The sequence below is a fragment of the Pyrgilauda ruficollis genome, unplaced genomic scaffold, assembly GCF_017590135.1.
Source record: "Pyrgilauda ruficollis isolate IOZ18807 unplaced genomic scaffold, ASM1759013v1 scaffold150, whole genome shotgun sequence".
Taxonomy (NCBI): domain Eukaryota; kingdom Metazoa; phylum Chordata; class Aves; order Passeriformes; family Passeridae; genus Pyrgilauda; species Pyrgilauda ruficollis.
Genome location: NW_024513655.1, coordinates 252,899 through 280,609, shown reverse-complemented (window position 1 = coordinate 280,609; position 27,711 = coordinate 252,899). Strand labels below are relative to the sequence as shown.

Here is a 27,711-nt window from a genome sequence, read left to right as displayed (position 1 = left end):
TGTCCAGCAGCAGCAGTGGGATGGTGCCATCAGGCTGGAAACCTGGAGATCATCCTGAACTCACGTTTTCCTTTGAATTGCAATGACAAATCTGCGTTTCACACTTGAATCTTAAAAACTGTCTTTGGTCTGGATTATTGTTGTGGAACAATCATGGAACAAGAAGACAGGGTGTCTCATCTCTCCTGCTGCTCGTCCAAACCATGTACATGTTACTACTGACCTGAAATATTCTCATCCTCATCTAGAAAATGTGCAGCAACCTAAACTTAAGGAATGTGTATTTTTATGTTTTATTTGTGCACAGCACCAAGAGGAAGGCTGGCCAGCTGAAGGCACACACACAGCCCACCAGCTTTAGGAAATGTCATTGCTCACAGATGCATGATGGAGCAAATATCAGCAGTCCCTTCCCCAGAACTAACCAGCAGGAGCAATCCGTATCTTCTGTGATACCTGCCTATTTTGTTCAGCCAAAGGGTCTTATTTTTCCCAGCCAAAGGAAACAAACAGCTCCTGTAACCTCACATATTTTCTTTCCGTTTGGACAGGGCACCTCAGAAGAATATACAATGAGAAACGAAATAATGAAGTGGGTCACAAAAGCAGGAAGAAATGAAGCTTTATCATTCTCCAGTGGTTTCTCTGCTCATACATTACAAGAATTATTAAAAAAAGAAAAGAAGAATGAAAAAGAAAGCAAGCTAACAATGAGGAGTTTCTCCAAAACAGGAGGAACAGGAGAAGGAAAAAGAGGAATAGCCCTGGGAGACATGGACACAGGGGCAGTGTCGTGTGGCCAAAGGTGTGGAGACCACATTCTGCTTGCTAGTTCTTTTAACCCAAATGTAATCAATCAAGCCCACCATCCAGCAAAGGCATTTTGGGGAGGCCACAGAGTTTTCTTTCACTGACCATGCCAGCATGTATACATTTGAGCCATTTCCAGAGCCAGCAGGGAGGTTATTGGAGTATCCCTGGAAGTGTCCCAAGGCCAAGCTGGATGGGTCTCTGAGCAAACTGGTCTAGTGGAAGTTTTCCCTGCCCATGGAATTGGAACAATACAATCTTTAAGGTCCCTTCCAACTCGAACCATTTCATGATCTTGAAAAAAACCAACCACGAAAAGTACTTTTAAAATCATAAAATGAGGGACAATACAAATGTAGGACTAAAAGGACCTCTGGGTTACAGAGCTTGGTCTGCTACCACAGTGAGGACACCATTTAATCCTTTCATAAACAGTCTTTATTTTCCCCGTGGAAGAGACATCCAGGCGTCGTGTGCAGCAATAAATTTCCCACTAAAATGACAATCTTTGACCAAACCACCCTGCATTGCAATAAACACTTACCCTGCCACTAAATACCTATATTTACACCCATAGCTATATATACATCTCTCCAAGCTGAATGGGATTCACTTACCTGCTGCCTCCGGGCAGGAAATTCGCATTTTAAGAACTTCTGGTCTCATTTATTGTATTGCTTTCTATTCCCACAACATCAGAGGAAAGGCAGCAGAAAAGGGTGGGGGAGCATCTTCTGGTTAAGAAGAAATTTATAAATGTGACAGGAAACATTAAACTCCTATTTTGTCGGACCAGGGATGAGGACATCCCCCATTAGCAGGATTTTTAGAGAGCGAGGTGTTTCTAGGCTCTCCAGGTCCTTCAGACAACGGGGATGTATGCACGTCTCCCTTCTCTGGTCCTCTGGTATGCCTAGTTTTTTTTTTTGTGAGAGAAAATTCCTTCCTTCCCTTCATTTTATTAAAAATTCATCTCTTTTACAGAGAGCGGGGAAGGGGATTAGGATGCGGAAATATCCAAGCCAGCAGAAATAGCTGCTTGACCAAAGAGACATTGAGTTTTTACTTGGGATCTTTAGAAATCTAGATTTTTTTTCTCAGCTACTTTTAATAATGTTTTAAAAATTTAATCATTCCTCCACATTACTTCCACGTTGCAGGAAAATATTCAGCAAATTCAAGGGAGTGCAGCAAAAACCCTCTCAGTTTTCTAATGAATCCCCTGAGAAAAAAAGGGAGAAGAAAATGTAACATTATTGAGAAGTTAAAATTCAGGCACAATTTAAGGGGCGTGTTTTGGAGTCTATAGAAATGACTGCGAAAAACCAAAACAGGTTTGCTTTGATATTATATAGCTGCATAAAAGCAACCCTTTCTGAGAGGGAAGTCAGCTGTAAAGCTGGGAAAAATCCAAGTAGCTCCCTGGTGTGTTTAAGCCAGAGCATAATGTGGTGACATTTTTGAGCCTGAAATGCCTACTGAGCTGTTATTTATATCCCAGCACAATTCCCCTTGCCCAAACCAGTTAATTCCCCAGAAAACTGCAGTTCACAGGACTAAAACTTCTGGATTCCTTAGAAGTAAAACAGAGTATCTTTCTTCATCATCCTTCCAAGAACAGCTCTCCCATACTCCTACTTCTTTGTGGTCTCTGGTCATGAACCCAAAACCCAGCACTTCCTATTGGTAAGCCCAACATCCTAGTCCCAACAGCTCTTTGTGTCCACCCCTCTGTTATCTCAGCCTGAGGAAAAGCTGCAAAGCTGCCCATATCCCATTATTAATCTTATTCTGTGGTACAAACCAGTGGCTGGCAAATTGGGGTCCAAGGAATAGAGATAGTCCTGCAGAGGGCAGCCCATGGTGCCCATCTCCCTTCTCCTGGCTGGGGTGGGTACAACAAGGTAGGTGGGGGACAGGGACAGGTGGAAATGTGGGTGTTCAGGAGAACATCCCACCCCTGACAGGGCAGCAGCACCTCCAGAGAAAGGGAGAACCCCTCAGCACATCTGGAACTGCTCTGGTGCAAGAAGCGTCGTGCCAGACTGAACCCTGCTAGAACATCCCGTGGGAGATACATGAACTTGTGTGGGCAAAGGCGGGATTTCCAGGGTGTCATGAGATGGGACATGTTTAACCTCTAAGAACCAGCTCCCCTCAGGGCTTTGCTAACTGAGGGGGGTCACACACACCTTCGGTTTTGACCTCATTCTGCTCAGAGCCAAAATGCAGCTCGCCCAAATTCAGTCCCAGGTGCAGAGAAAAACCTGCAGGTTCCCCCACGATGGACGTGCACTCCGAGCCCGAGGTGGACACATCTGGATGGAGAGCAGCGTGCCCTGGCACAGGAGGGTGAGATACACTGCAGAGTGGGGCTTCTGCTTGGAAAAAGCCTCTGGAAAGCTTCATTTCCTCTGCCCAGAGCAGTGTTCCAGGGCGATGCAGCGAGGCCGCAGTGCCCTCTAGTGCTGCAAGGCTCCCCTCTGCCACCAGCCCTGTCCCCTCGGCCACCCAGCACTGACAAACTTCAGAGCTGCAGCATAAACCACCCTTGTCCCTTCCCCTTCCCTCCCTGCTCATCCCAAACCCCTGACTAGTCAATCCAGCAGGGGTGTGAGAACATCCCAATGCCTCCTATCCCGGCAAGCACAGCAGCCTGGCCCAAATTCTGACCAGCTAACCAGCAGCAGGATCTCTGTGCCCACCAGGTTGGAAAGACACTCCCAGGAATTATGAGTCAGCATTGCAATGTCTGCCTGACAGCCAGAAGGGTAACATCAGCACTGAGAACAGAAAGCCCATATCATTTTCCACAATCAGGAACCTGCTCTGAGCCATAATAATGATAATAATAATAATGATAATAACAAAGTAATAATGGAAATATTGAAGTTCCTGGCCATTTCTCCAGCATTTCATTTATGCACTGAATAAGGCTATCAGGCTTATTCAAAATAAGGCTATGGTATTAGGAAATTGGATATTAGGAAAAATTTCTTAATGGAAAGGGCTGTCAGACCCTGGCACAGGCTGCCCAGGGCAGTAGCGAAATTCCCTTCTCTGGAGGGATTTAAATGACACGTGGATGTGGCACTTGAGAACAGGGGTCAGTGGTGGCCTTGGCAGTGCTGGGGGAATGGTTGGACTCCGTGACCTTATGGGTCTTTTCCAACTTCAATATTTCTCTGATTCTGGTATGGAAGACGATCACAATCTGAAAAACCCACTAGAAGAAAACCCTTCTAGAACCCTTCCTGCACATCTGATAAAACCTTCAGGGTTTATAACCTTGAGGGATCTTAGGGACTGTGCTTTTCCAACAGAGCCCAGGCCTATGGGAACCTGCACAGGACATTCACAGTCTTGGTCCAGACCTCTCCAGTTCTCTGGAGATCTCCACGGCCTCGTCTGCCTTCCTTGGCAATGGTGGCCTTAACTCTGGCATGGGAGTGATGCTGGAGGGACTACAGGTGACCACAGCAGTTTGCCCTCTCTGCCCCAGGTGACGGTCACTGTCAGTTGGGTTAAATGCAACAAAAAAAAGGGCCACAGAAAGGCCGTGCCTCACTGGAAGTCATGGCAAATCAAAAGCTTTTTTCTCACAAGCAGAGCTCTGACTCCCAATACGCTGTGACCTAGACTCAAGTAAGTCTTGGCTCTTTGACAGGGACTTTCCACAGTGGTTTTAGCTGTTACTGTATTGGAAAGACCCTTGGGATATGAGCTTGTCAGGCAAGAAACCTTCTCTGAAGGCAGTGCTGTGCCCACACACTGGGCAGATTCCTGCAGAAAGAAATAATCCCCCCTTTTGGGGCTCCTAGGGAGTGACCCCAACCCTTTCATAAGTGGTGGACACATAAAGGACATTAGGGTTAGACCCTCTGAGTGATAGCTGGGACAAGAGCACAAGGGGCACACTCCACATGGACCAGGCCACTCCCAGTGGGAGGGGATGCCAGGCAGAGGGGTCAGCCCACCCCAGATCCACCTGCACAGAACAGCCTGCTAGGAGAGGGCCACATTGCTATGGCCAAGGCTGTGAAAGAGGAGCAACCTGGGTTGCCTAACATGCTGGGTAAAATGAGAACTGCCAAGCCTTGCAGTGTAGAAGGAGCAGGCAAGAGAGGAGGTGGCGAGGTGACAACTCCAGATGGTGACAGTAAATAACACCACCAAAGACCTGTCTGTGGCTCCAAAGAGACTTGTTCTCCTGCTACCACCTCCCTGGAAGTGATCTGCAGGGTCCAGGAACAAGCCCTCACGCCAGTGCTGGACACCAATCTCCCCTCCTTGCCTGCAGAGCGACAGCAAAGGGGTTGCCTGCCCATAATCTATCCTCTCCCCCTGGACACCTGGGTTGGCTTATCTCTCTTTAGGTACCTTCCATACCTGACCAAATCCACATGTGAACTGGTCTATCTCTGCACCCTACAGAGCTGACAGGGAAAGAACATGGGTACCTCAGATGGGAATCATCCAGCCCTTCCTAGACCTCTGCACCGAGGTGCAACAAACCATGTCCCAGCGTGTCCATGCCTGACCTGGGGCAGGAACCCTGAATGACCAGCCCATGCACAGGTCCCACCTTTACTCACACAATCTCCACACTGAACTGTAAGGTCTGACTTGAAAATACTTGTCAGTGAGAAGAAGTCCCAAGGAAAATGGGCAAAGCTGCCTGTGGGTCCCTCAGTTCAGGTGGTTTTCCAGCACAGGAGAAAAGCAGCATAACATCAAGGCTAAAGGAAGAACCCACAGCCTGCTTGCTTTTGCTTTCAAACACAGGCATGTGTGAAAAGGAAGAGTTTAAATAACAAATCTGTTTGCCTAAGCACCTATAGGCTGAACTACAAACCGGATCAGGAATCCTGGTGCTTCTAATCCTGTTTGGACAAAATCAGGAACACAGTGGTGCTAAGAGAAATGTGAACAACTTAAGAGTCTGCCTTTCTCCTAAGGAGCTTCTCCCTTGTTTCTCTTCCCATAAGGAAGCTGGATGATGACTGCAGCCAGAAGAGAAACAAGCAGTTCATTGTAACTGTAAGCATATGACAAAAAGGGTCAAGAATCAGTAAGGAAACAGAAGTAGATGAGCTGAAGGCAGTAAGATGCCAAACCAAATGATATCAATGCCATCTTCCAAGTTTATCTCATTACAATAATAAAGTCCAATATGCCTTTCAGAAGCGCCACATTTCTACCTCCTAAAACACAAGACAAGGAGCAGCTGGGCAGTGAAAGCACATTCCCAGCATTCAAAGGATGGCAAGCCCACCCCAAAGGCACGAGTTCAGCAAATTGAAAGCTGAACTCTGCAATACACAAGTCCAGAAACTCTCTGCTTGTCCCAAAACCCTCTGCTTGTGTCTAGCAGCATTTACAGCACACCCCTGTGACATGCAGCCTCCTATGTCCTTTGTGAGCTACAGAAGTTCCAAAGGAAGGAACAGGGTGGATCTTGCACAGAAAAGCTGTGACTGCCCCATCCCTGGAAGTGTCCAAGGCCAGGCTGGACAGTCTTGGAGCAAGCTGGGAGAGTGGAAGGTGTCCCTGCCCATGGCAGGGGGGTTGGAAGGGGATGAGCCTTAAGTTCCCTTCCAACCCAAGCCATTCCATGATCCTATGATCTTGCAGCACATGACCTCTTGGGTTATTTTCTCTGGTAAGTGTACATTTTGCCAGGGCTTGCTTGCCAAGGACTCTGAAGACTAAATCTGGGACCAGAGTTCTTGCATGTGGCACATCCAAGCCTGAGCAACTTTCCAAGTGCTTGCCAAAGGGAGCAAAAGCCAAAGGCATTGACCCAGCCCTCCCTGTGACGTCTTCATGATGCCAAGCTGATTATGTGGTCTCCTTCAACAAAACAGCTGATGTGGAAATGGAGAGGATGACAAAATCTCTTTCTGCACCTGAGCTGTGCCTCCCTATGCAGCAGATGCTCCCTGGTGTGCAGTAAAAAGCAGATCTTATGAATGGAGAACACTTACCTTCAAAAGAGTCATTTTTGGCAGCACTTTGGTGAATTAGTGCCCAAATCCTACTACAGACTCTTATGAGTAAAGAGAGATGAAGAGGTTATGGCTCATGAGCTGAGCCAAGGCAATGACCTCATGAGATCATAGCCATGAAGCTTTCAAAAATAAAAATCTATTCCCCAGTAAAAACAAGCACCTCAGATGGATTTTGAAAGGATGGGCCAAGAGAAAGCTTCAAATTACAAGTTGTGGCAAAGGAATTGTGAAGCCTGTGCATGTCCACGAGATGGCAGAGCACACCATGCTGTGAGAGCATCTCCAAGGACTGGGATGCAGAAATTCCGAACAAAAGAAGAGGATCTGGGGAGAGGTCGCTTGGGCTTATTTTGCTTTGTTTATTTTTCCGCATTTTAATTGCCAAATAGTCATAGGCTTTCCCTGCAATATTTTGTTAAAATACTATTGATAGATTCCAGCAGAGAAACTCATGCATAGGGGGATATCAACACCCAGATATCCAGAACAGTCTGCTCAACCCCCTGACAACCAGAATATTCTGCTTAATTAGGGACATCTCTGCATCTTTCTGTAGACACCCATACAGACCTGGATGTAGACTGGAGATTAGTTCAAGATTCATGTCCTATGTCAATCACACCTTAACACGAAAGGAACACAAATCTCCAAGCAGCCTGTAAGCAAGACTCCCTACCTCCCTCAAACATGGTGCTTTTAACCTTTCTATGGCTGCTGAAGAACACCTAGCAGCTAAACACTTCCATCTGAGTCGTGTTGGAGGATGCTTGGACCACCCCAGTTGTGCTGGAGGATGCTTGGACTGGTTCAGTCACACTGGAGGATGCTCAGACTACCCCAGTGGAGCTAGAGGATGCTCAGATTGGCCCCTCCATCTGTGCACGCCTGCTGCAAGCAACCCATGAGCTCTCAAACACAGACAGAACAGGAGTTTATATATCACCAGCCTGAAAAGCCTCTTCCTCAGGATGCAACACCCATGAACATAACCTATGGGGTGAAGGATTTTCCTTTCACAGGCTCACACAAGGGAATATCTTCCTTTATGCCCCCCCCGCTCCCTTCCACTGCTCCACAGAGACGTTTAAAACAAGGGATGAGGAGCAGTAAAATCACTGTCAGCATTGCATGGTTGCATTCAATATGTCAGGATTAAACCAGCTGTCTGCGAGTATTTCACTTGTCCATGTTGAACAAGATAAACCCTCACCCAGAGCCACCTGGGTCCTAGCTCCCACAGACACATATGACTGGCTGTACATGCCAAGGTAAGCATGTCTGCAAATCAATGCAGCACTGCACAAGTCTGCCTGAGGCACAAACAAAACATCAAATCCAGCATTCCCACTAGGTCTTCTAGCTTGAGATGTCACAGTAATAATTAAGCAAGACATTAATGTATATATTGGAATTAAATCATTGTATTCAATGTACTCTTAGGACATGATGAAATGATAACCAGACCAGGAGGACCTGGCTTATTTAACAGCTGTTGATTAAAACCTTCTTGAAGGTAATCAACTCCTCACACCAAAGACGGTTTGATTCTTCATTTCCAATTATTCCCCCAGGGAAACTAACCTTATTTTGCAGAATTAATGGGGTTTGTATCAGCTGAACCTGATGTTTTTTCTCTGTGACCTAAAGTCCAGACATACCAAACATGGAAGAGACTGAGCAGGAAGCAGCTGCAGGCAGTGCTTCTCCTTGCCAAAGTCAGCTGCCCTTCTCCACTCCTTCATGTACTCAGTGCCAAATAGTTCACCCAAAAGCAACAGTAAGGCAGATTGTCACATGGTCTGCAGGAGGAGCAAAGCTCTTCCTCACATGATGCGTGAACAAGAAGCCTGGCTGTAGGAATCCAAAGTGCAAGGAACCCTCAGAACGCTGGGCCTGTAAGCCAAAGCTCAGAATTAAGCACAAGATTTGATTTGAGACCTTGGAAAAAGCTCCTAAACTTAAGTACTGAAAGCGAGAATGTAAATTTATAGTTTAAGGCAGAGACATGTTAAGCTAAGCAGAAGAAAGTTTAGAGTTTTAGAATTTAAGATACAGGGAAAAAAAGGAGTTACAGAGGTGAATAAGGAGCTTAGAATGCAGTGCTGTAGGTTTGTGTGTCATAACATGACTGGCTAAGAAAGCTTACACTGTAGCATGAGTCCATAAGACGAAATATTTAAGGATTAGGTCAAAACCATAAATATCCTTGTTGGCAGTTTATTGTTTATTAGTTAATAAATCTTTAAAAGGTCTTATAACTAGAGACCTTGTGACCTTCCGAAGCATACAGTGAGAATGTGAGCCGAACTCAGCCTTCCTGCCTATGTAAAAGATTGAAAAAAAAAACAAACCACACCATCTAAAGCAACTCAGGGGTCCCATCTCTAATTCATTCAAACTTCCCACACCCAGTGAGCTCTTGGCTCAGCATTGTAAAGGGTAACTCTAACACAGCACATGAGATATTTTCATCCTTGCCTCTGGAGGCAAAGAGGTTTCAGCAAAAACACACTGAGCATCCTCTGAAACTTGCCTAGCTTAGGGAACTCAGCTCCTTTGAGGACTAGGGCTCTGTAAAATGGAAAACTGTATCATGCTGACAAATTGACTTTTCCAACCTCTCTTCTGAACTTCAGGGTCTCATTCTGCTATTCCACAACATCCATGCATCAGAGGTCATTTAACCAGAACTGTCAAAACTGCAGAGAGAGATGTGGGGAAAGAACAGGCTGGAGAAAACGCACACGTGGACTACCACTGCATATGAGCATGGGCACCACCCCAAAGGGGCAATACCTGGGGCAGCACACAGGCACTGCTGGCTTCCTGGCAGCAATTTATGTTGGAGCTGTCAGGAGGGGTTGATGCTTTTCAGAATCTCCTCTTCTTCAACATATGAGCCAAGTGTACATCCACATGTACACAAATATAGGTATATACTGCCCTCTGTGGATCACCTCCCAGCAAAGTCTGCATGGTAACTGCCCTTGCCCAGCACCAACACCTGAAACCACAGCCCCCAAACGACCACAGCCCAGCAGCTTTCCCACTCCTGAGGAGGGTTCCTAAGGGAACACAAGGCAGGGAAGGTGCTGCTGCTGGTCCCCACCATGGCAGGGGCAGATGTCCTCATCACCTACCTGCCACACTGGAAGGACTTTCTCTATGTCGTTCAGGTTGATGCTGTCGCCATCCTCGTATTTCCCCTTTCCAAGCCTGTGGCAAGAGGAAAACAAAACAAAAGCACGTGAAAACTCGTTGGAGACACAGTTAATTTTCTATTACAGCACAAGGGGAATATCAGTTGTTGCTGCAAAGGCCTCTCATGGAAACAAAGAGGCTCTCTCTGGAGCAAGTGTGCTGTGCCTCCAAAACACTCCCACGCAGGCGTAAAGCTGTTAATACAAAATTAAATGCTTTGCTCAGTCCTCTCCACCTGCACCATCTGCCACAGCTTCCAAACACTTCTGGTAGTAGCAGCAGCAAGGAAACCAAAGGCAGTCCTGAGCCCAGGGTGACTTGATTTCCACACCAAGTAAAACTGAAAGCACAGCCCACCTGGACAGCAGAAATGAGAGCACAAAGAGAGTAATGAAAAACGTTTCCTTTGAAGCACTGCTCATTTGCTGGTCTCCACGGGAGCTCCAGCTCCCCTGATGAGAAAGGTGCTGAAAATCAGCAAACACACACCTCAGACAGGAAGCAGCAATCGATATAAATATAAACAGACAGTTTGAAAGACAATGAAATTGGGATGAGAAGTCAAGCACTCACACACCATACACAGAAGTGGCAGCTGAAGGACTTTCTTGGAAAAAGAAACAAAAAAAAAACCAATCCAGAGATAATTACAAGTTGGATGCAAAGAATTTGTGATGATACAGAAAAAGAAAGAAATGGTCAATAATTATCATCCTTCTATGTTCTCAAACAACAGAGATGATCTTTCTTTATTATGCAATAATGAAATTTTTTTTTTTTTGTCAGTTAGAAGTAAGATAGTGTTATATAAGATACAGTAGAGACTTTGGTAGCAGCAGACCCAGGTAATCAGTGCCTAGAAGTCAGAGAAAAACAGATGTTGGAATTAGAGAAAATGGGAGAAAAAAATTGAGAAAAATGGCACATGCTGAAGTACCAGACTCAAAATCCAGCAAACCGAAAGGAAGCAATTTAATTGACCTTAATCAACTTGAGCACCCTGGTTTAGTAAAAGGTATCTCTGACCATGGCAGGGGGATCTTGAAGATCCCTTCCAACCCAAACCATTCTGTGATTCTGTATGCATTGGAAATCAGAGGTGTTCAAAAACTGACTTTCCATCATACATGAAATACTGATTTTAACTTAAAAAGGCAAAAATATAGTGTGCATACACATACAGAAACACACATCTGAAAAAAATATTTATATATATGTATTTATACAGATGAGAAAAATCATGTCACACATCTGGGGACAAACAATGCCAGCTGCAGGTGCAGAACACAAGTGTATTGTAGGAACAGGTGATTTGAAAAGGGTGGGGACTGAATTTCTGATGTTGAACTATGGCAAAAAGGCAGGGAATGAAGAGGAGGCAGGGATTAGGGGGATGAAGGCAGCTTTCCTCTGGAGACAGCATGGCTGAGCCCCAGCTACAGGACCACAGGCAGCTCTGGCAGTCGTGTTTCAAAGAGTAGGGAGATTCCTTAGAGTACCTGAAAAACTCAAGTGATACATGTGCTTGGGAGATACCTGGAATGAAGAGAAAATACCAGCTACAAAAGGATGTTTGATCTAGAAGAGTACAAGCAGAGCAAGAGCTAGCACTGGAAATTAAAGCCAGATGAATTCAGGTCAGAAACACGGTACAGTTCCCTGCTTTTTCTTAACTGTTCCTCTTGTGATTATTCAGCATGCCACCAAACAACATCTTCCAATAAAAGCAGGTGTCTCCCTGGAGGAAAACGCTTCACCCAACCAAAAGCCATTTGAGGTCACACAACTGGATGCAACCACATGGCCAGCCTTGGGCAACTGATCAGACTCAGGAATAAAATGGTTCTTTTAGTGTTGAAAACACACACTGAACAGCATAGTCCTTTCTTCTTCCCTCTATTATTTTTTTCACTGCACAACTACATTTTTAAAAAAAGCTTCCCATTCAAGCCAGAGGGGAAAATGCCTAGCTAGCAGGTGGAGATTTATGGAGGCTCAGCAAGCTGAATCTCGGCACAGATTCACCATGGAGAGCTGATGAATGCACAACACAGTCAGCTTTAGAAATTAAAAAAAAAAGAACAATTTTGTCTTTCTTTGTGCTTCCTCTGTCCTAGCCAGGTTACTTACATGGCATGCATTTTGGGACATGGAATGAAGAGAAAATATTTGTGCTGATAGCATCTGCTCAACTTTTCTGCAGATACTAATTCTTACTCCATTTTTACAGCTGTAATATTTAGGAGTGATTAAATATCTCACCTCCATACTGTCGCCTCTACCTGTTTGCAATGTGGGCATTCACAATACATCAGGAACAGAGGAAAAACACAACACCAACCCTGCTCCATCCTCCCTGCACATAGCAGCTGTCACTGACAGGATCACCTGGCAAGTGCCATTAACCATGGAGCATATTATATCTTCTTTTACAGAGGAAGAACATTATATCTTATTTTACAGAGGGCTCCCCTTCATCTCATTTTTCAAACTCATCTGAAAAAAATGGGATTGAACTTGACTAAGAGACTTAGTGACTTAGAAATTTAGTGTTATGTTGTTCCAAATGTTCTGAAAATTGCTCTTTATAAACCTGCAGTATACCTTACTTACAGAGCAGGAAAAAAGGTTGTTTGAGTCTTCCTGCCTCTGCACAGTACAGAAGCCTACTGCAGCTGCTGAGCCTGGGCTGATATGGGATGTTTCTGGCCTGGCTGGATGTTTCTAATTGTTTCCAATCAACTGTTCTAGTAACAATTCTAAACTTGTCTTCTAAACAAGATGTGCAGACCAGGCATATGGCACTGGCCGGTACTTTGACAAAACCAAATTATCAGCAGAAAAATGTCTCCAAGAGAAGATTTCCATCCCTGCAAACAACATGGCAGTGATGGAACATCAGCTGCAACCCCATGTTTTAGACATGTTCTAATTTTTTTCTTTGTCTATGCTCTGAGTGATAGCATGAGGAAAACCCGATCTATAGAATCATGGAATTGTTATGGTTGGAAAAGACCTCTAGAAGCACCAAGTCCAAGCATTCTCCTGGCCCTGCCTAGGCCACCACTGACCAATGTCCCCAAGTGCCACCTCCACATGGTTTTTAAATCTCTCCAGGGATGGTGACTCCACCCCTGCCCTGGGCAGCTCTGCCAGGGCTAGACAGACCTTTCCATGAGGAAACTGCTCCTAACATCCAATCTACACCTCTCCTGATGCAACGTGAGGCCTTTACCTCTTATCTTATCATTTGTTACAGGGGAGAAGAGCCCAACTCCCACCTGGAGGCACCCTCCTGTCTGGGAGTGATTGTTTCTCCATCTGCAGAGAACCTGCAGGGAAATGGTGATATCCATCTAAGCAACACTGGTGAGACACTTGGTGCCACCACACATTTTTTTTTGGTTTGACCAACCAACAACCAGTAAGGAATCCAGAAATACCACAGAAGCCTGTGGAGGCTGTCACAACCAAAGGGAGCTGTTGAATGTTTTCACAGTTTTATGAAACACATTGATGCTCTCTCCTTCCCTGAACTCTTGCTGGGAAGAACAGTGTCATTCACAGGAACTGTAACCAGGTCAGCACTAAGCCAGGATCTTTCCTCCAATATCCAGAGATGTTTAAATTTAGAACACCAGGATCTAGGAGACTTGGATCCAGAGTTATTTAAACACTGAGATCTATTAGGCAATGCAGAAATACAGAGAACAACTCCGCTCCAGCTCAGAAATGGAAGACAGAAGAGCCAGACAGACTGATCATGGCATTCTCAACCTCTCTAAATAGTCCAGTGCTTCTTCCCTTCTCCTCTGTGTGAGGTGTGCCACCAAGCCAAATTCCTAGAACAAGGGAGAAGTTAGAGACCTTCCTGGAGAGCACAGTATTGCAGACACAGCACTCACCCTTCTCTGTCTATGTGAGGCAATGGGTGTTTGGAGGTGTTTCGCAGCTTTCTGTGAAACTGGGTGAAATCTAGTTTTTCAGGCTGCAAGTCCCACGTTGCACCACTAGGAGAGAAAAACAGGGAAAAACAGAGAAAGGAAGTCCACCACTAATTAAACACCACTGAGCTGAAGAGCAGAGGGCACATTGAAGCCTGCAGACAAGGAAAGTTGGCATTTCTGGAAGCACCACTCCCCACTCCCTGCTGCAGAACACGTGGATATGAGCCTCCAATCTTCACACTGATGCATCTCTTTTAATTTTTTCTTGTTTTTTTTAGGTATGCTGAGCTCTTGGGGCTTGATCTAAGCCTCTAATTTTGATACAGAAGACACCCTGCAAGATATACTTGCTCTCTGCACCAAGAGGGTATTGCAACAGGTCCATGAAATGATGTTCTCTCTGGTCCTGCCCAACCTGTCTGCCCCAGAGACTCAACACCTGCAGATTATGCATAAAACTGGACAGGAAGGGTATTTCACTGCTTTCACTGAGACAGCAGCTGAAGAGTTCTTCCCAGCAGCTAAGAAGCCAACACATAATGGTACCTCCAACTAATGGGAGAGTAAAATCCCAGAGCAGCAGCTCAGAGCTGACTCAGGTCTTGCCTGTGCAGTTCTGGGGTGACTACAAGTAATTGTACTGGTACTGGTTTCAGGTGTTTGGAATGCAAACTCATCCAGTGGCCTTTCCAGAACACACAGGATGCTTTAAACAGACTGTGCTTGGTGCCACGGCTAAATGGGGATGGGGAGGAGGAGGAGGACCAGTGATGTCAGCCCTACCAGGGTACTCTCTGATGCCTGGGTACCAGCAGGATGGACATACCAGTGAGAGCTAAGACAAGGCATGGTCCATCCTAAGAGTCCATCTTTCTCTTAGAGCAATCTAAAACCAGCTTACCTGAAGGAGTCAAAGGTGTTGGCAGCCCAGATGTCTGTGCCCAGCATGTCAAGGTTGCTCTCCTTGTTGCCATTCTAGGAGAGATGGAAAGGTGGTTACTTATCAGGAGGAACACGGAGCTATCCTGACCAGGGCACAGCCTCTCCCACCAGCCACGGAGGTGTCTTGGCTCTGCACAAGTGATCCTGTGTTTCTGTGTGAATCCATGCAATGCAGAGACCCCTCACCTTCTGCAAAAGTGCACCGTGAAGGCAAGGAGGGACAGTGTCAGCCTCGGGAACACAGAGCTGTGCACAACATGGAGCAGACTGTGCACAAGCCCAGCTCTGACTCCAGCCCTGTCCTCCTTCACAATGTCCACAGCCACAATCCACCAAGGTCCAGGGGCCAGGCTGAGAGTCACAAAATCACAGAATCATTTAGGCTGGAAAAGATCTCCAAGACTGAGGCTAACCTGTGTCCGATCCCGCTTTGTCACCCAGCCCAGAGCACTTGAACACTTGAACATTTCCAGGGATGAGGATTCTACCAATGCCCTGGGCAGCCTGTTCCAATGCTTAACAATCTTCCCCATGACAAAATTCCTCCTGATGTCCAAGCTGAGCCTCCCTTGGCCCAGCCTGAGGCCGTTCCCTCTCCTTCTGCCCCTGTTCCCTGGGAGCAGAGCCCGATCCCCCCGGCTGTCCCCTCCTGTCAGGAGCTGTGCAGAGCCACAAGGTCCCCCCTGAGCCTCCTTTTCTCCAGGCTCAGCCCCTTCCCAGCTCCCTCAGCCTCTCCTGGGGCTCCAGCCCCTTCCCAGCCCCGTTCCCTGAGGAACCAGAGCTGTCCCAGCCCTGGAGGTGCCTCAGCAGGGCCAGCACAGGGACGGGCCCTGCCCTGGGGCTGTGTCACACCTGGCTGGGACAGCCCTGGGGCCATTGCCCCCCTGGGCACCCTGGGCTCGTGTCCAGCTGCTGCCACCAGCACCCCAGGGCCTTTCCCCATGGGCATTTTAAGAAATCTCCAGCCAACAGTGAAACACCTTGAATTTTCCTGTGCAGGCAGCTGCTTCTGTCCAAATGTACAACCCAAAGACCTCACATACATTATCCAAAGCCCCTTCACAGTCATGAGCCCTCACATGTCCTCCCTGCACAAAGAGGGCTGCCCTCTCCACACTTTACAGGTGAAGTGTAACAGGTTGGATTTTGCCATTCAAGACCATTCAAGAAATCAGACTTGACTCAGTCTGGATGGATTGAATGCAATGCACGTAAGGAGTCCATATTAACCAATTTTCCCCTCAACATTTCTTATTCAGATTACTCACAATCTTGCACATATTCAGATTATTTAAGCAATTCAGTCCAAATGGTCCCACTCTGGCAAAACACGTGCTAGAGAAGGTGGATTCCATCAGTTCCCCATCATATAACTTCTGTCATTTTCAAGTATCATTAATATTAACCAAGACATTAGAAACTCATAAAAATTGTGGCCATTTCTTAATGAAGTCCCAGAGCTCTATCTGCTCACAAATTGAGCAACACTTTCCCAACCAATGTCAGGGACACATGTCCTTAGTGAACAGATGGTTACACTCTGCAGTCATTTCCAGCACAACCAATTTAGACACCAGAAACTCCAAACACAGACACACTGCTCCCTTTTTAGTCTCTTCCAAGGGGTTTATGGATTATGATTTTAACCCCTGGGGATCTGCAAGCTGACATGTCTCTGCTCAGAAACAATTTACCAGAAATACATAACTCCTGTGATAAGTTACAGAAGATGAGCCTTTTATTTTAGGCAAATGTAAGCACGATTTTCTCCCACCAAGGAGAGGAACTAGTTTCTTAAATCCTTACAAGCATCCAAATGCAGTGTAATGGAAGCACACATGTGCAGGTTATCATAACTGACACACAAAAAGAAGACACAAATCCATTTCAGGTGGCAAGGAGGTCAGGCAGGTCCAAGGCAGCAGCTGGACACTCTCACCCAAAGCTGGTCCTCCTAGAAGATGTCCCCATAACCTCTTGGAGACACTCCAAGCATCAGTAGACTCCAGAAAGACAGTGCCAGGGCCCAGTGATAACACACCTTGTCATTAAGTCGTGAGTCACTGTGGCCATTTCAAGACACCCATTTGGTCTCCTATGACCTGTCTTTAGAACCAGTCTCTGTGTCAGCTCACAGGACAGGCAGCAGCCTCGCAGCCCTGGGCTGCAGGGAGCTTACTAAAATGCTCACAGCACAGTGCCAAGACTTAATAATAAGACTTCAAAAAGCCAACTCAGATCCAGGTACAGAAAAAGATTAAAAATGGCATGTATTTAAGAAAAGCAGTGACTTGCTGTCAGTCCCCCCAGGACTGCAATTATAACCATCAGCAATTTCAACATGAAGCTCCCAGTGACCCAACCCACAGCTTTAGATAATCTTTTTTCACTGAGAAGGAGTTAGTACTGCTGAAAATTAATTAATTCACTCGGAATGATAATTGAGAGAGACGCTTTCAAGTGTAACACCAGTACTCTGAGAGATGAGACATCCAGTAAAGTAGATCCTGCACACAGTCTGGTTTAAATGCATGTCCACAACCTCTGTCCTCCTGCCCCTGTGAGCACAAATGACCTCCATCCACTGCTGCCCAGCCCCTGGAGCTGCCCACACAAACAGGGATGGGCCCACGTGGACTCTGGCTGTTTACCATGCATGCAGCTTCAGCAAATTCCCCACAAAGTCAGCATTTGCATGCACGCAGCAGCTTTACAAAGCCCAGCTCAGCGTCCCACCTCTCGCTGCTCCTCATTACCATCCTCCAGAAAACAAATATGAAATCACGCTCTTTGCTACACAACTGCAACCAGGTTAAATCATCACTGCACACAGAACAACACCAAGTGGCCACCTGGGTCTCTGCTATAAATTCAGGGATTATCCTGTGCCATGTATTAAGCATTTTTCAGTTTTGAGCTGGAAGAGCTTCCCCACTTTTCCTTCTTCTCAGCTGCCTACAACCCCTGGCTGCACTTTGGTAGAAAACAAAAAAAGAATGAGATAGATACTGAACTGTCTGAAAAGGCTCCAATTCAGGGCTTCCCTATTGAAAACTGCAAATTGTCATGTGAAAAATACAGATAAAAATTTAGAAATTTTGAGGAAGACAGTATTATCCCTGCTCAAAGAGGAAAGGATATGTTTGGTCTCATTCCCACCAGAAAGGACCATCACTTTCCAGATACAACCTGGTTCTGTGGGTCCTCTCCCATCACAGCATGGCTTAGAAGGAAAAGCTATTTCCTCAAGATCTTCAGGAGGATGAAATGGTTGAATGGACCAGGAATTTGACCACTGGTTCCAAACCTTAGCATCTGCCATCCATTTCTGGCACAACTGCTGCTCCTGTGTGCATAAAGGAGAGTGACTCCAAGAGAAGACAGGAGGACATAGGCTGACTGAAACTAACAGGAATGGTCCCTTGTCTGAGTTCAGTGATGGACCTAAACCCATACAGAAAGTTAATTCTTAGAGTCTTTTGCAGGGTAGGAAGATAACTCCCCATCTAGCCCTGCAGACAGCTCACATAGAAAGCAGCTGGACTTAAGGACACAATTTAACACCATCTATGTGCTACCCACTCATCTTTCAACTTCTAATGAAGACCTACCAGCAAATAATTACAGACATCTCTTGATTTCTCAAAATTGAAATACTCCAAGACTTCAAATACAGAAAAAAACCTCCATTTCCTTTGCAGTTAACCGGCTGACATGGGACTTCTTTCCCAAAGCTAAGGCAATCATCACACCTCAGCAGGTCACACACCATGAGTGAACCAAAGAGGTCCTTGAAGTGTCCTTCCCAGCTGACACGCACCCACGCCTGTGTGTGACACACACCACAAACATGTCGTGAGGGAGATGCCTCCAAGAAGCAGCAAGCAGGGGACACAGCTTCAGCACGTCACCACCAGGTATACCTTGGCTGATTGCCTGAACTGGCTGCTTCTCCTGTGGCTGCCAGGCCTGGATCCAGAGCCCTGCCTGGAGCTCGACCCCGGCCGGGATCCTGTGCTCCCACTGCTGCTGTGATCCCACTCTTCCTGAAAACAACAAACAGGTTGCTTTAGTCAAGGGCCACTCCATCCCACACACTCCAAAACCACCGACCTGATGGAACAGGAGAGCTCCAGCTCCCAGGCCACTTGTGCCTGCACCTACAAAACCATGCCCACGACCAGCATCCTGTCTGGGCTTCCTCTGACTCCTTTAACATGTTCAATTTCGATTGCAAAGGGATGACACTGTGGGAGGCTCTGATGAAGATAAAATTTGGCCCTAGTGCTCTAGTGTGTGCATGGGGAAAAAGAACACTTACCTTCTGTACCTTCATGAGTATTAACTATGCATATTCATCAACCCCACGCCCTCTAAAGCTGCTGAAGGGCATTTGGACAATGTCCTTAATAACACGCTTTAACTTTTGGTCAGCCCTGAATTGAGCACTGGATGATGGCTGGTACCTCCCAGCTGAAATATTTCCATTCCATTCCAGTGTTTTACAGACTCACAGAATATTCTGAGTTGGAAGAGACCCACAAGGACCACTGAGTCCAACTCTTAAGTGAATGGCTCATACAGAGATCAAACCCATGACCTTGGTGTTTTCAGCACCATGCTCTGACCAATTGATCTAATCTCAGGGTCCATTCTATTCCCTTAATTCTCCTCCCAGACCCAAATAAACTTCTCAGCCAGTTTTCCCACTGCTCAACCCACTGTTGGAGTCCAGTTATTCACGTGGCTGAGGACTCTTGTAGTTCACCAGGAAACTCATTACACAAATAACTATTTTTGTCTCTTAAGGAGCTGTGCCTGATGTTCTCCTTTATTCTCTCACTTGTTGTGCTGTCAAGCAAACTGCAGGTTCCTTGTTCAGCCCTCAAGGCATAATGACTCATTGAAAACCAGAATAACTCACCTGACCAGCTCTACCTAAACACCCCACAAGGTCCCTGAGGAAAAAGGTGGATATTGTCATGGCAATTGCTCCAAAAGCTTTGCTCAGAGGCTTGGGAAAGGCTTTTGAAGTGACCTAAAATGATTAAAACCCCATGATACCGCAAAGTGCAGAATATTCAACTCTTCCAAGTACTCTGAAAATCTGGGAAATAGAAAGTGAAGCCTGTGTTTTAGGGCTGGTGTGAGAGCTGACAACTTCAAGAGGGTTTCTCATGTCTCAGACATTCTCATGGGACTACATGAGGTCCTGCAGACGCTGCCATGGGCTAAGGCAAGGGCAGGGCCACCTCAGCCTTCAAAGCCAAAAGGATTCACCACTCAATCTGCTTTTGAACACAGCCAAGTCCAGGCCACTAACTTCAGGGCACAGACCAGGTCCCAGCTCCACCGCTGCCACCTGACTTGGATGAGGCAGGAAGACAAATGCACAGCAGAACTGAACTACCTAAGGTGATGCTACCCAGTGGTCCAGCATGGACCCTGATGCACATGAAATATGGAAGTATTCACCCAACACAAGGAATTGGAAGCCACACACTCCAGTGCTAGTTTCTGCATCGCTCCAGCTGGACATTCTGCACTCTACAACCTAGTAAGTTTCAAGCAAGTTCAAATACATTGTGGTATTGACTTCAAAAGAGGCAATTATCTGGTTTTCAAGTTGTAGATAAATGAAATTGGAATGGTTGTGATTATTTCCACTGTGAAGAAGTTAAAACACCTTCTTCTTCCCTACTTATCACACCATCAAATCTCCCCATGGCTGAGAAACACAAAATGGCACAAAAGGTGTTGCTCAATTGGCATGAAGGGATAAAAATTGTGGTGGATGTCAGGCAAGCCACTTTAGGAAGGCCTGGGGAAGAGCCAGCCTTGTAGGCATCTTGAGAAGTGAGAAATACTTCCTTTGACATGGGAAGTATGTGCACCAGCTGAAAAGGTGGCTGGGAGAAATGCACCTTCTGTGCTTGATGTTTGAAGGATTAATTGTATCCTACACACTGAACATCATGTTCACACACACATACAAAATTTCTGTGCCAAATGCTGCAGGTCAGCACATGCATCCTTTGCTTTAAAAGACACACTGAAAAGAAAAATTGTTCACTTATATTCAGTAGATCCATCTTTTAGAAATGGTTTTCTGCAGACAATCCAAGATGTTGCAAATTCCAGAAATGCAGCTGTTGTTAGAAATCAGAATATTGGTATCACCATGCATCAGCGTCAATGGATACAGCACAAACCAGTTAGATCATAATCATAGCTGATTTTAATAAACCAGCTTGTCTCCTGGCTCTAACTCATGGCCTGGGGCTTTCACCCTCTTTACCTTCCTTACCTTTATTAAGCACTGATACCAATATTGAAAACCAAATAATTTTTAAAATAAAATTTCTACATTAAAAACTGTTGAAACATCTGCTGAAGATGCAAATGGTCCAAAACTGAGTACTGCCTGAATATACTCATGTTCAAACTCACCAGCACAGCCAAATTTTCCATATTTCCCCCAAATTTTCTGACTAATTGCCACAGATTAACAACTTTTTACTGGTAGATTACTGAAGGGAATTGAAATATCCAGAATGAAAATACGATCCCCAGAAACAATCCCACATGTTTCTGATGGCTTTGTGTCCTGCAGTAAAGCTCTTTCATGCTAAAATGGACTCTCTCTGCAGACATTCTGTAGGAGCTGGGCTGCTCACACCAACCTCATGGGTGATGCTCAAGGAGTGGGTGAGAGTATGCAGGTAATGATTGTTCCTTAAAAAAACACCCAAGCAGCAAAACCCCTCCACCAGCACCATCGCAAAGCCCATAAAAACTCATTCCCAGACTCCAGAGGCAGCTGGAGTCCAGCAGAAAGCTGTGGCTTGGCACTGGTGAGATGTGGCAGTGCTCTTCCTCCATCCTGTGTATGTTCCACACACAACTCCTGCTAAACAAACCCACCGTACTGCAGGAACAGAACTGACTGCAAAGCTGACAAACACAGAAGAAACAGCTGTAATGGCACAAAGCTCTCTGCCCCTTGCCTCCTGCTGACCCAATTCCCCATCGTCTGGCCCCGTTACTCTGCTGTGCCCTTAAAAAACCAAGGATCTCCCAGTCTCAGTTCCCCAAACAGTCCTTGAGCTCTGGCTTACAGATCTCATTTGGGCTCCTCCATCTACCATTTGTGGTCTACACTCACCAGCAGGAGATGGGACCTCTGAGCCACACTTTGGGACTGGGAGGGAAAACACCATCCCTCTACAGATGGATTCCCAGGAGCTGCTCAAACCAATGCCAATCCTTCTGGCCAAGCTCTGCACCTTCTCAGGAACAGCCAGGCTCAAGAACATTACCACTGCCAGCAGCCCTCCTTTGGAAACTAGCTGTCAAATCCAACATTTGCATTTTAATTAGCAGTAATCGTATGTTTCACTTACACTGCAATTTTCACCTTTGCAGTGAGCTCTTTGAGGCATGAACTAATTAATCCGGCTGCCTTTGCCAGCTTAAGAGTTAATATTTTCTGCTGCTTCAGTGCAAGTTTGAAAATCCTATTTACAGAAAAAGAAGATAAGTTTCCCCAGTGCAGAAGCCATAAATGGAAACACAGTGATCACCTACGTGGCTGTTCTCAGTGAAGATAAGTATGGGTGAGGCAGGCTGTGCTGGTAGAGATGCAGATCAACCCTGGCAGCAGCACAAGTTTTAAGTGTCCTGAAGATATCAGTGGATTTTGGATGGGATTTATGTCCAATTGTATGTAAAAATTTCAATATTCAATATACAGCATTCATGGGTTGGCCAGAGGAAAAATAACAGGAAGCTATCAGAGTTCTCAGGACCCCAAAAATCTCTGAGATATTCCCCAGCATGACAAGGTCTCACATCTGTACCCAGGATCCCTAGATCAAGCTCTGGTGTGTCCTTCAAATGATCTTACTCCTGGTCAGAACAGAAGACAGCTATTGTGTAAAAAGCCCTTTTAGAGGTTTTTCTGCAGTGGAGGCTTTCACACACCAAATTTGTGCTGCTGCCAAATCTTCCCGTTATGCAGAATTTTTGCACTGCACTCCAAGTACCTCCCTAGACCTATTCCAGAAAAAACACTCCAATTTTAATATGGAAAACCAAAGGCTTAATTATTTTAGTAACTCAAAATACACCTTAAAAAAAAACCAACAAAAAATCAACCATAAGATTAATATCTTAGTAGGGTAAACTTTCTAGCTTCTTTCTCCTCAAAGTATTACATAATGCTGTAAGAACACCAGAAACTGTTATAAAAATGTGGTGCAGAAGCCCCCCACTGCTCCTTCCCTTCACAGGTCTATGTCCACTTTCCCCAGCCCTCTCCAATCTGCAGAAGGGACACCAAATATCACTTTGAGATCTTCTTTCACCAGGGAAGGTAAGGTTTTATCTATACTTGTGTCATAATACAGGACCAAAGGACCTGATGGACTTGGAAGTAGGAGGCTAAGCTTACAAGATCTTTCTGGACTATCTGGGAAAGGACCAAGCCTGCGTGGTTGCATTTTTTGGACAACACTGGAAGTGCCATGCTAGCCAAGGATGTGCTAGATAGCTCATTTGCACACAAGGATGAAGGAGGAAGATGATGAAGAGGAAGACTGAGGGCTCTCAGAATGGCCCTGAGAACTCCAGATGTGCTATGGAAAGCCATCAGCAAGGCCCTGTCCCAGCCTCAGAGGAAATGGCTCATGTCATCCCTTCCCTGTCTAGAGCTCCAGCACTGACTGATCTATTCATCCAAACCTGGAAAGAGGAGACCTCAAAGGTAAATCAAGTCTCACAAAAATAAGAGTGTAGGAAGCTCTACAATGGGCAGACAGGCAACACCCAGTCTTCTCTAGCCAAACAGAAAATGAGGGTGACAAGATGTCCTCTCATGTGAGCCACTGATGACACCAGGCCCAGAAGACACCTTCCCCCACCCTCAGTAAGCAGCAGCAGTTCTCCAGAGCAGGCAGCAAGGCAGTGAAACATCTCCCTCCCAGACCTCCTGACACCCAAGGAGGTGTTTGCTCCACATGAGGCACTGCTGCTTCAGGAGAAGCCCAAACAGAAGTCCCAGAGAAAGTTACACCTCTACATTAGCTGAAGGACTTGATTTCTTTCTCAGCAGTGCTCTCCAACCACAACTGAGCAGGGCTGCATCCACTAAATGAGGAAGCATCACCCAGCAATTACAGGCAGAAAAGTGACTGGTTTTCTCAGAGATGCTCTTTGCTCTTGGGCAGGTCACCCCACCTAAAGTCCTGCTCTCTTCCTCCATCAGGCAGGCATGCATCAACATGTACTCACTGGCAAAGCCAGTGTCTGTCTCTTGCTTTCTCTTTCTCTTTTGGAAACACAAAATCAGTGTCTGCAGCATCAGCCAGCATCCACCTGCCCCAACAGGTCCTCAGCATGGTGGACAACCTTAGCCAAGTTCAGTGTACAAACTGCCCTGGACTACGACATGAGCAGGCCAACGAGATGGAGAACGCCAAACGTATTCCCCAAACATGGAACTGTTGGAGCAGGTCCAGAGGTGGCCATGAGGTTGATAAAAGGACTGGAGCACCTCACGTGGAAGGACAGGCTGAGAAAGTTGGGGCTGTTCAGCCTGGAGAAGAAAAGGCTGTGTGCAGACCTCACAGCACCTTCCAGAATCTGAAGGGAGCCTAAAGGGAAGCTGGAGAGGGACTCTGCATCAAGAACCACAGTGACAGGACAGGGACTAATGGGTACAAATTGAAAGAGGGGAAATTTAGGATATTAGGAAGAATGTTTTTACTGTGAGGGTGATGAGACACTGGCCCAGGTTGCACAAGGAGGTTGTGGATGCCCCAGCCTTGGCAGTGCTCATAGCACATAAGGCCCTGAGCAAACTGTTCTAGTGGAAGGCATCCCTGCCTATGGCTGGTGGATGACTTTTAACATTCATTCCACCCCCTGAACATTCTGTAATTTCTGAAAGTCCTTCCAGAGTTATTTCCTTTGTTTTCTTTCAGATCTGGACCCAAGGAGGGGCAGCTCACACAGGCTGTCCACCAGCAGAGGGAAAATGAATTACAAATTTAGTCAGGAGATCCTGCCAATCCACTGTCTCTCCAGCCCTATTCTCAGCCAAGAATTTGGGGCATTACATGCTGCCAGCTGATATCACTGGACTTAAGCCAGCAGGACAATTTCACTGCTAACTTCAGTTAATCTGGACCCAGTGACATGTCCCCTGTCCCCTGTCCAAGACCATGATCCCTTCCCACCTGCTTCTGCAGCATCCACCAGGCAGGATCTCCTGGTGGCTGATCCCAGGAAGTCAAGCAGCACTGATGCCTGCAAAAGAAAATTTTCTGGAACTGTGAAAGAAATCGGCACAGATAATTTGATTTTTCTACTCTCCATTAAAACTGAGCTCCTCTGTGCACTGAAATCTGCTGTTACCCAAGAGACAGCCTTCACACATTGCCCCACACTTCCTATTGCCTTTGCTTTGGCAACATGGCAGCTTTTCCAGCCGTGACTGCGAGACGTGGACATGGAATGACAAGACCCTAAAGTCTCATTCCATCCCCTGCCATGGGCAGGGACACCTTCCCTGTTCAGCCTGGCTTTGGACACTTCCAGGGATCCAGGGGCAGCCACAGCTGCTCTGGGCACCCTGTGCTAGGGTCTCCCCACCCTCACAGGCAAGAATTCCTTCCCAATATCACATCTAACCCTGTCCTTCCCAGCAGGAAGCCATTCCCCCTTGTCCCTCCAGGCCCTTGTCAGAACTATTATGCTAGCACAGTTAGGGATGCTCTTTACTCCAGGCAGTCTGATCACCAGCCAAGGCCCAAGAGTGCAAACCCACCACCCCACCCTGCCACCACGTGCTGCTGTTTCTGCTGGTTTAACAGGAGGGTAAAGTCATCTCCTACACCAGCAGCTCCTCAGGGAGGACAGGACAAGGGTGCTACAGGCAAGGTGTGGGATCATCAGGTGTGATCTACACACCCTGCCTGCTCCTTCACTGCTCAGCAGATTGGCAACATGACCATCAACTGCAGAGGCCTCTGAGGGCCCAAACCCTGTACCAAGTTCCTGCTGCACCTGGTGGGGCATGGACACAAGCAGTGGAATGAAAGCAAGTCCTGTTTGCTGCCAACAAACAGGTTTTTCCTTGGTGATGATGGGTGACAGCCAGCCACGATGGGGGAAGGAAGGGACGTGGCCAGGAAGAAGGATTTCCAGCTCTCCATCTCCCACTGCCTGGAGAAATAGCACAAACCCGCAGAGTTGTTCTGGTTTTTGTCAATGCCTTTTACATAAGGAGAGCCTGGGATGGAGGTTCTGCCAGGCCTTTCATGTACCAAGAGCTCTGCTGGCTCCCTCAATATGCACCATACCAGATTTTTTTACTTAATGAATTGCTCTCAGAAATATATCAAAGAGCTTCCTACTTGCCACAGCCTCACAAGGGGAATGCAAATAAAGTATTATATAAAAACTTCCCACTGGCTCTTTTTGGGGAAGAAAAAAAAATTCAAAGATAAAAGAGCTTAAAATTATTCCATTATCTAAACCTTCCTCATTTATAGAAGCAGTAAGGTGCTTAAATAATATTTTGAGTACCTGGTCTTTGCCCCAGAGGCTCACACTCGGTGAGACCTGGCAAACTTTCTGGGGGTTTAGTGGAACATGGCCATGCCATGCAGCAAACAGAGAGATCCCAGTAGGAAACAAGAATTACAAATGAGCTGAATGTAATTGCGAGACCAGAATTTTCTCAGCACATGAGATCACAAAATGTATCTCAGGAGATTCCCCCATGAGCAGACCATCTTCTCACAGCCACCTGCCCACAGAATTGGAAAGACCAGGAGATTTCAGGGGGAATTTTCTCTGTTTTTAAGCTACTGCTTTGTATGGAATACCTATGTGCCAGCCTATGGGAACTGACTCTAAGCCTCACACAGGTGCTAATACAGGTCTCACCAAGTAGTGCAAGACAGGACAAGTCTGCGGCGCTGTCTTCCAGAGATACCCAACACCATCAGAAATCAGCCATTTAGGAATATCCTGAACTGCAGGCTGCATCAAGACACTCAATTTTTACCCTTATATTGCATTTTATTCAGAAATTGCTCTAACCCCCTCACTTGTGCAACAACCAGTAGATGTTTATATACACACATACTATATAAAAATGCATAACACACACACACACACACACACAGAGTAAAAAAAAAAAAAAATCTATGTTTTATTTTTCTTAACCTTGCTGGATCATATAGCCCAGAATTTCAAAGGCATCAAGTACTCAGGGATGCATAGGGGGATTTTTCAGGCATGGGAAAGTCATCTTCTCTCTAGGCTTCCCTATAACCTTTAGGAAGCCAATTACTTCTGAAAAAGCAAGACTGGACTACTCTGTCTTCACAGAAAATGAACCACATGCTGAATATATTTCCAGGACTAACCTAGATTTCCATATAAATGCCCTTTCTGATGGCCACGTGAGGCATACCATGGTCACTGATACATAACCCACATTTTCACATTAGCTGAAGCCAGCAGAAATCTCACATCCAAGTATTTTTCAAGTATGACTGGCAACACAGAGATCTCAGCTGGAAACACAATAGGAAAACTAGGAATTGCATTTCCTGCCCAAACCCCTCAAATACCTAAAAAACTGCAACAAAAAATCCCCATCAGAACAAGAAAAAATCCCCAAAACAAAACAAAAAAACCAAAACCAAACAAAACCCAAACAAAACAAAAAAACCACCCCCAAAACACACCCCCTTCCTCCATTGGGAAATAATTAGCTGGCTTCTTCC

At 46.1% G+C, this 27,711-nt stretch overlaps 1 protein-coding gene across 3 annotated transcripts in view; it reads right to left on the bottom strand.

Annotated features, from left to right (window-relative positions):
* Positions 1-27,711, bottom strand: part of CTIF (cap binding complex dependent translation initiation factor) — a 145,083-nt gene that overhangs the window by 85,879 nt on the left and 31,493 nt on the right. For 2 of the 3 annotated variants that reach the window (XM_041461661.1, XM_041461663.1), the window contains exons 4-7: positions 18,835-18,957; positions 14,871-14,944; positions 13,928-14,032; positions 9,962-10,037 (exon numbers count right to left, since the gene is read on the bottom strand). In XM_041461661.1, the coding sequence (XP_041317595.1) occupies positions 9,962-10,037; positions 13,928-14,032; positions 14,871-14,944; positions 18,835-18,957 (378 nt within the window). The remainder of the gene's footprint in view (positions 1-9,961; positions 10,038-13,927; positions 14,033-14,870; positions 14,945-18,834; positions 18,958-27,711) is intronic. The other variant, XM_041461664.1, reaches the window with a different exon arrangement.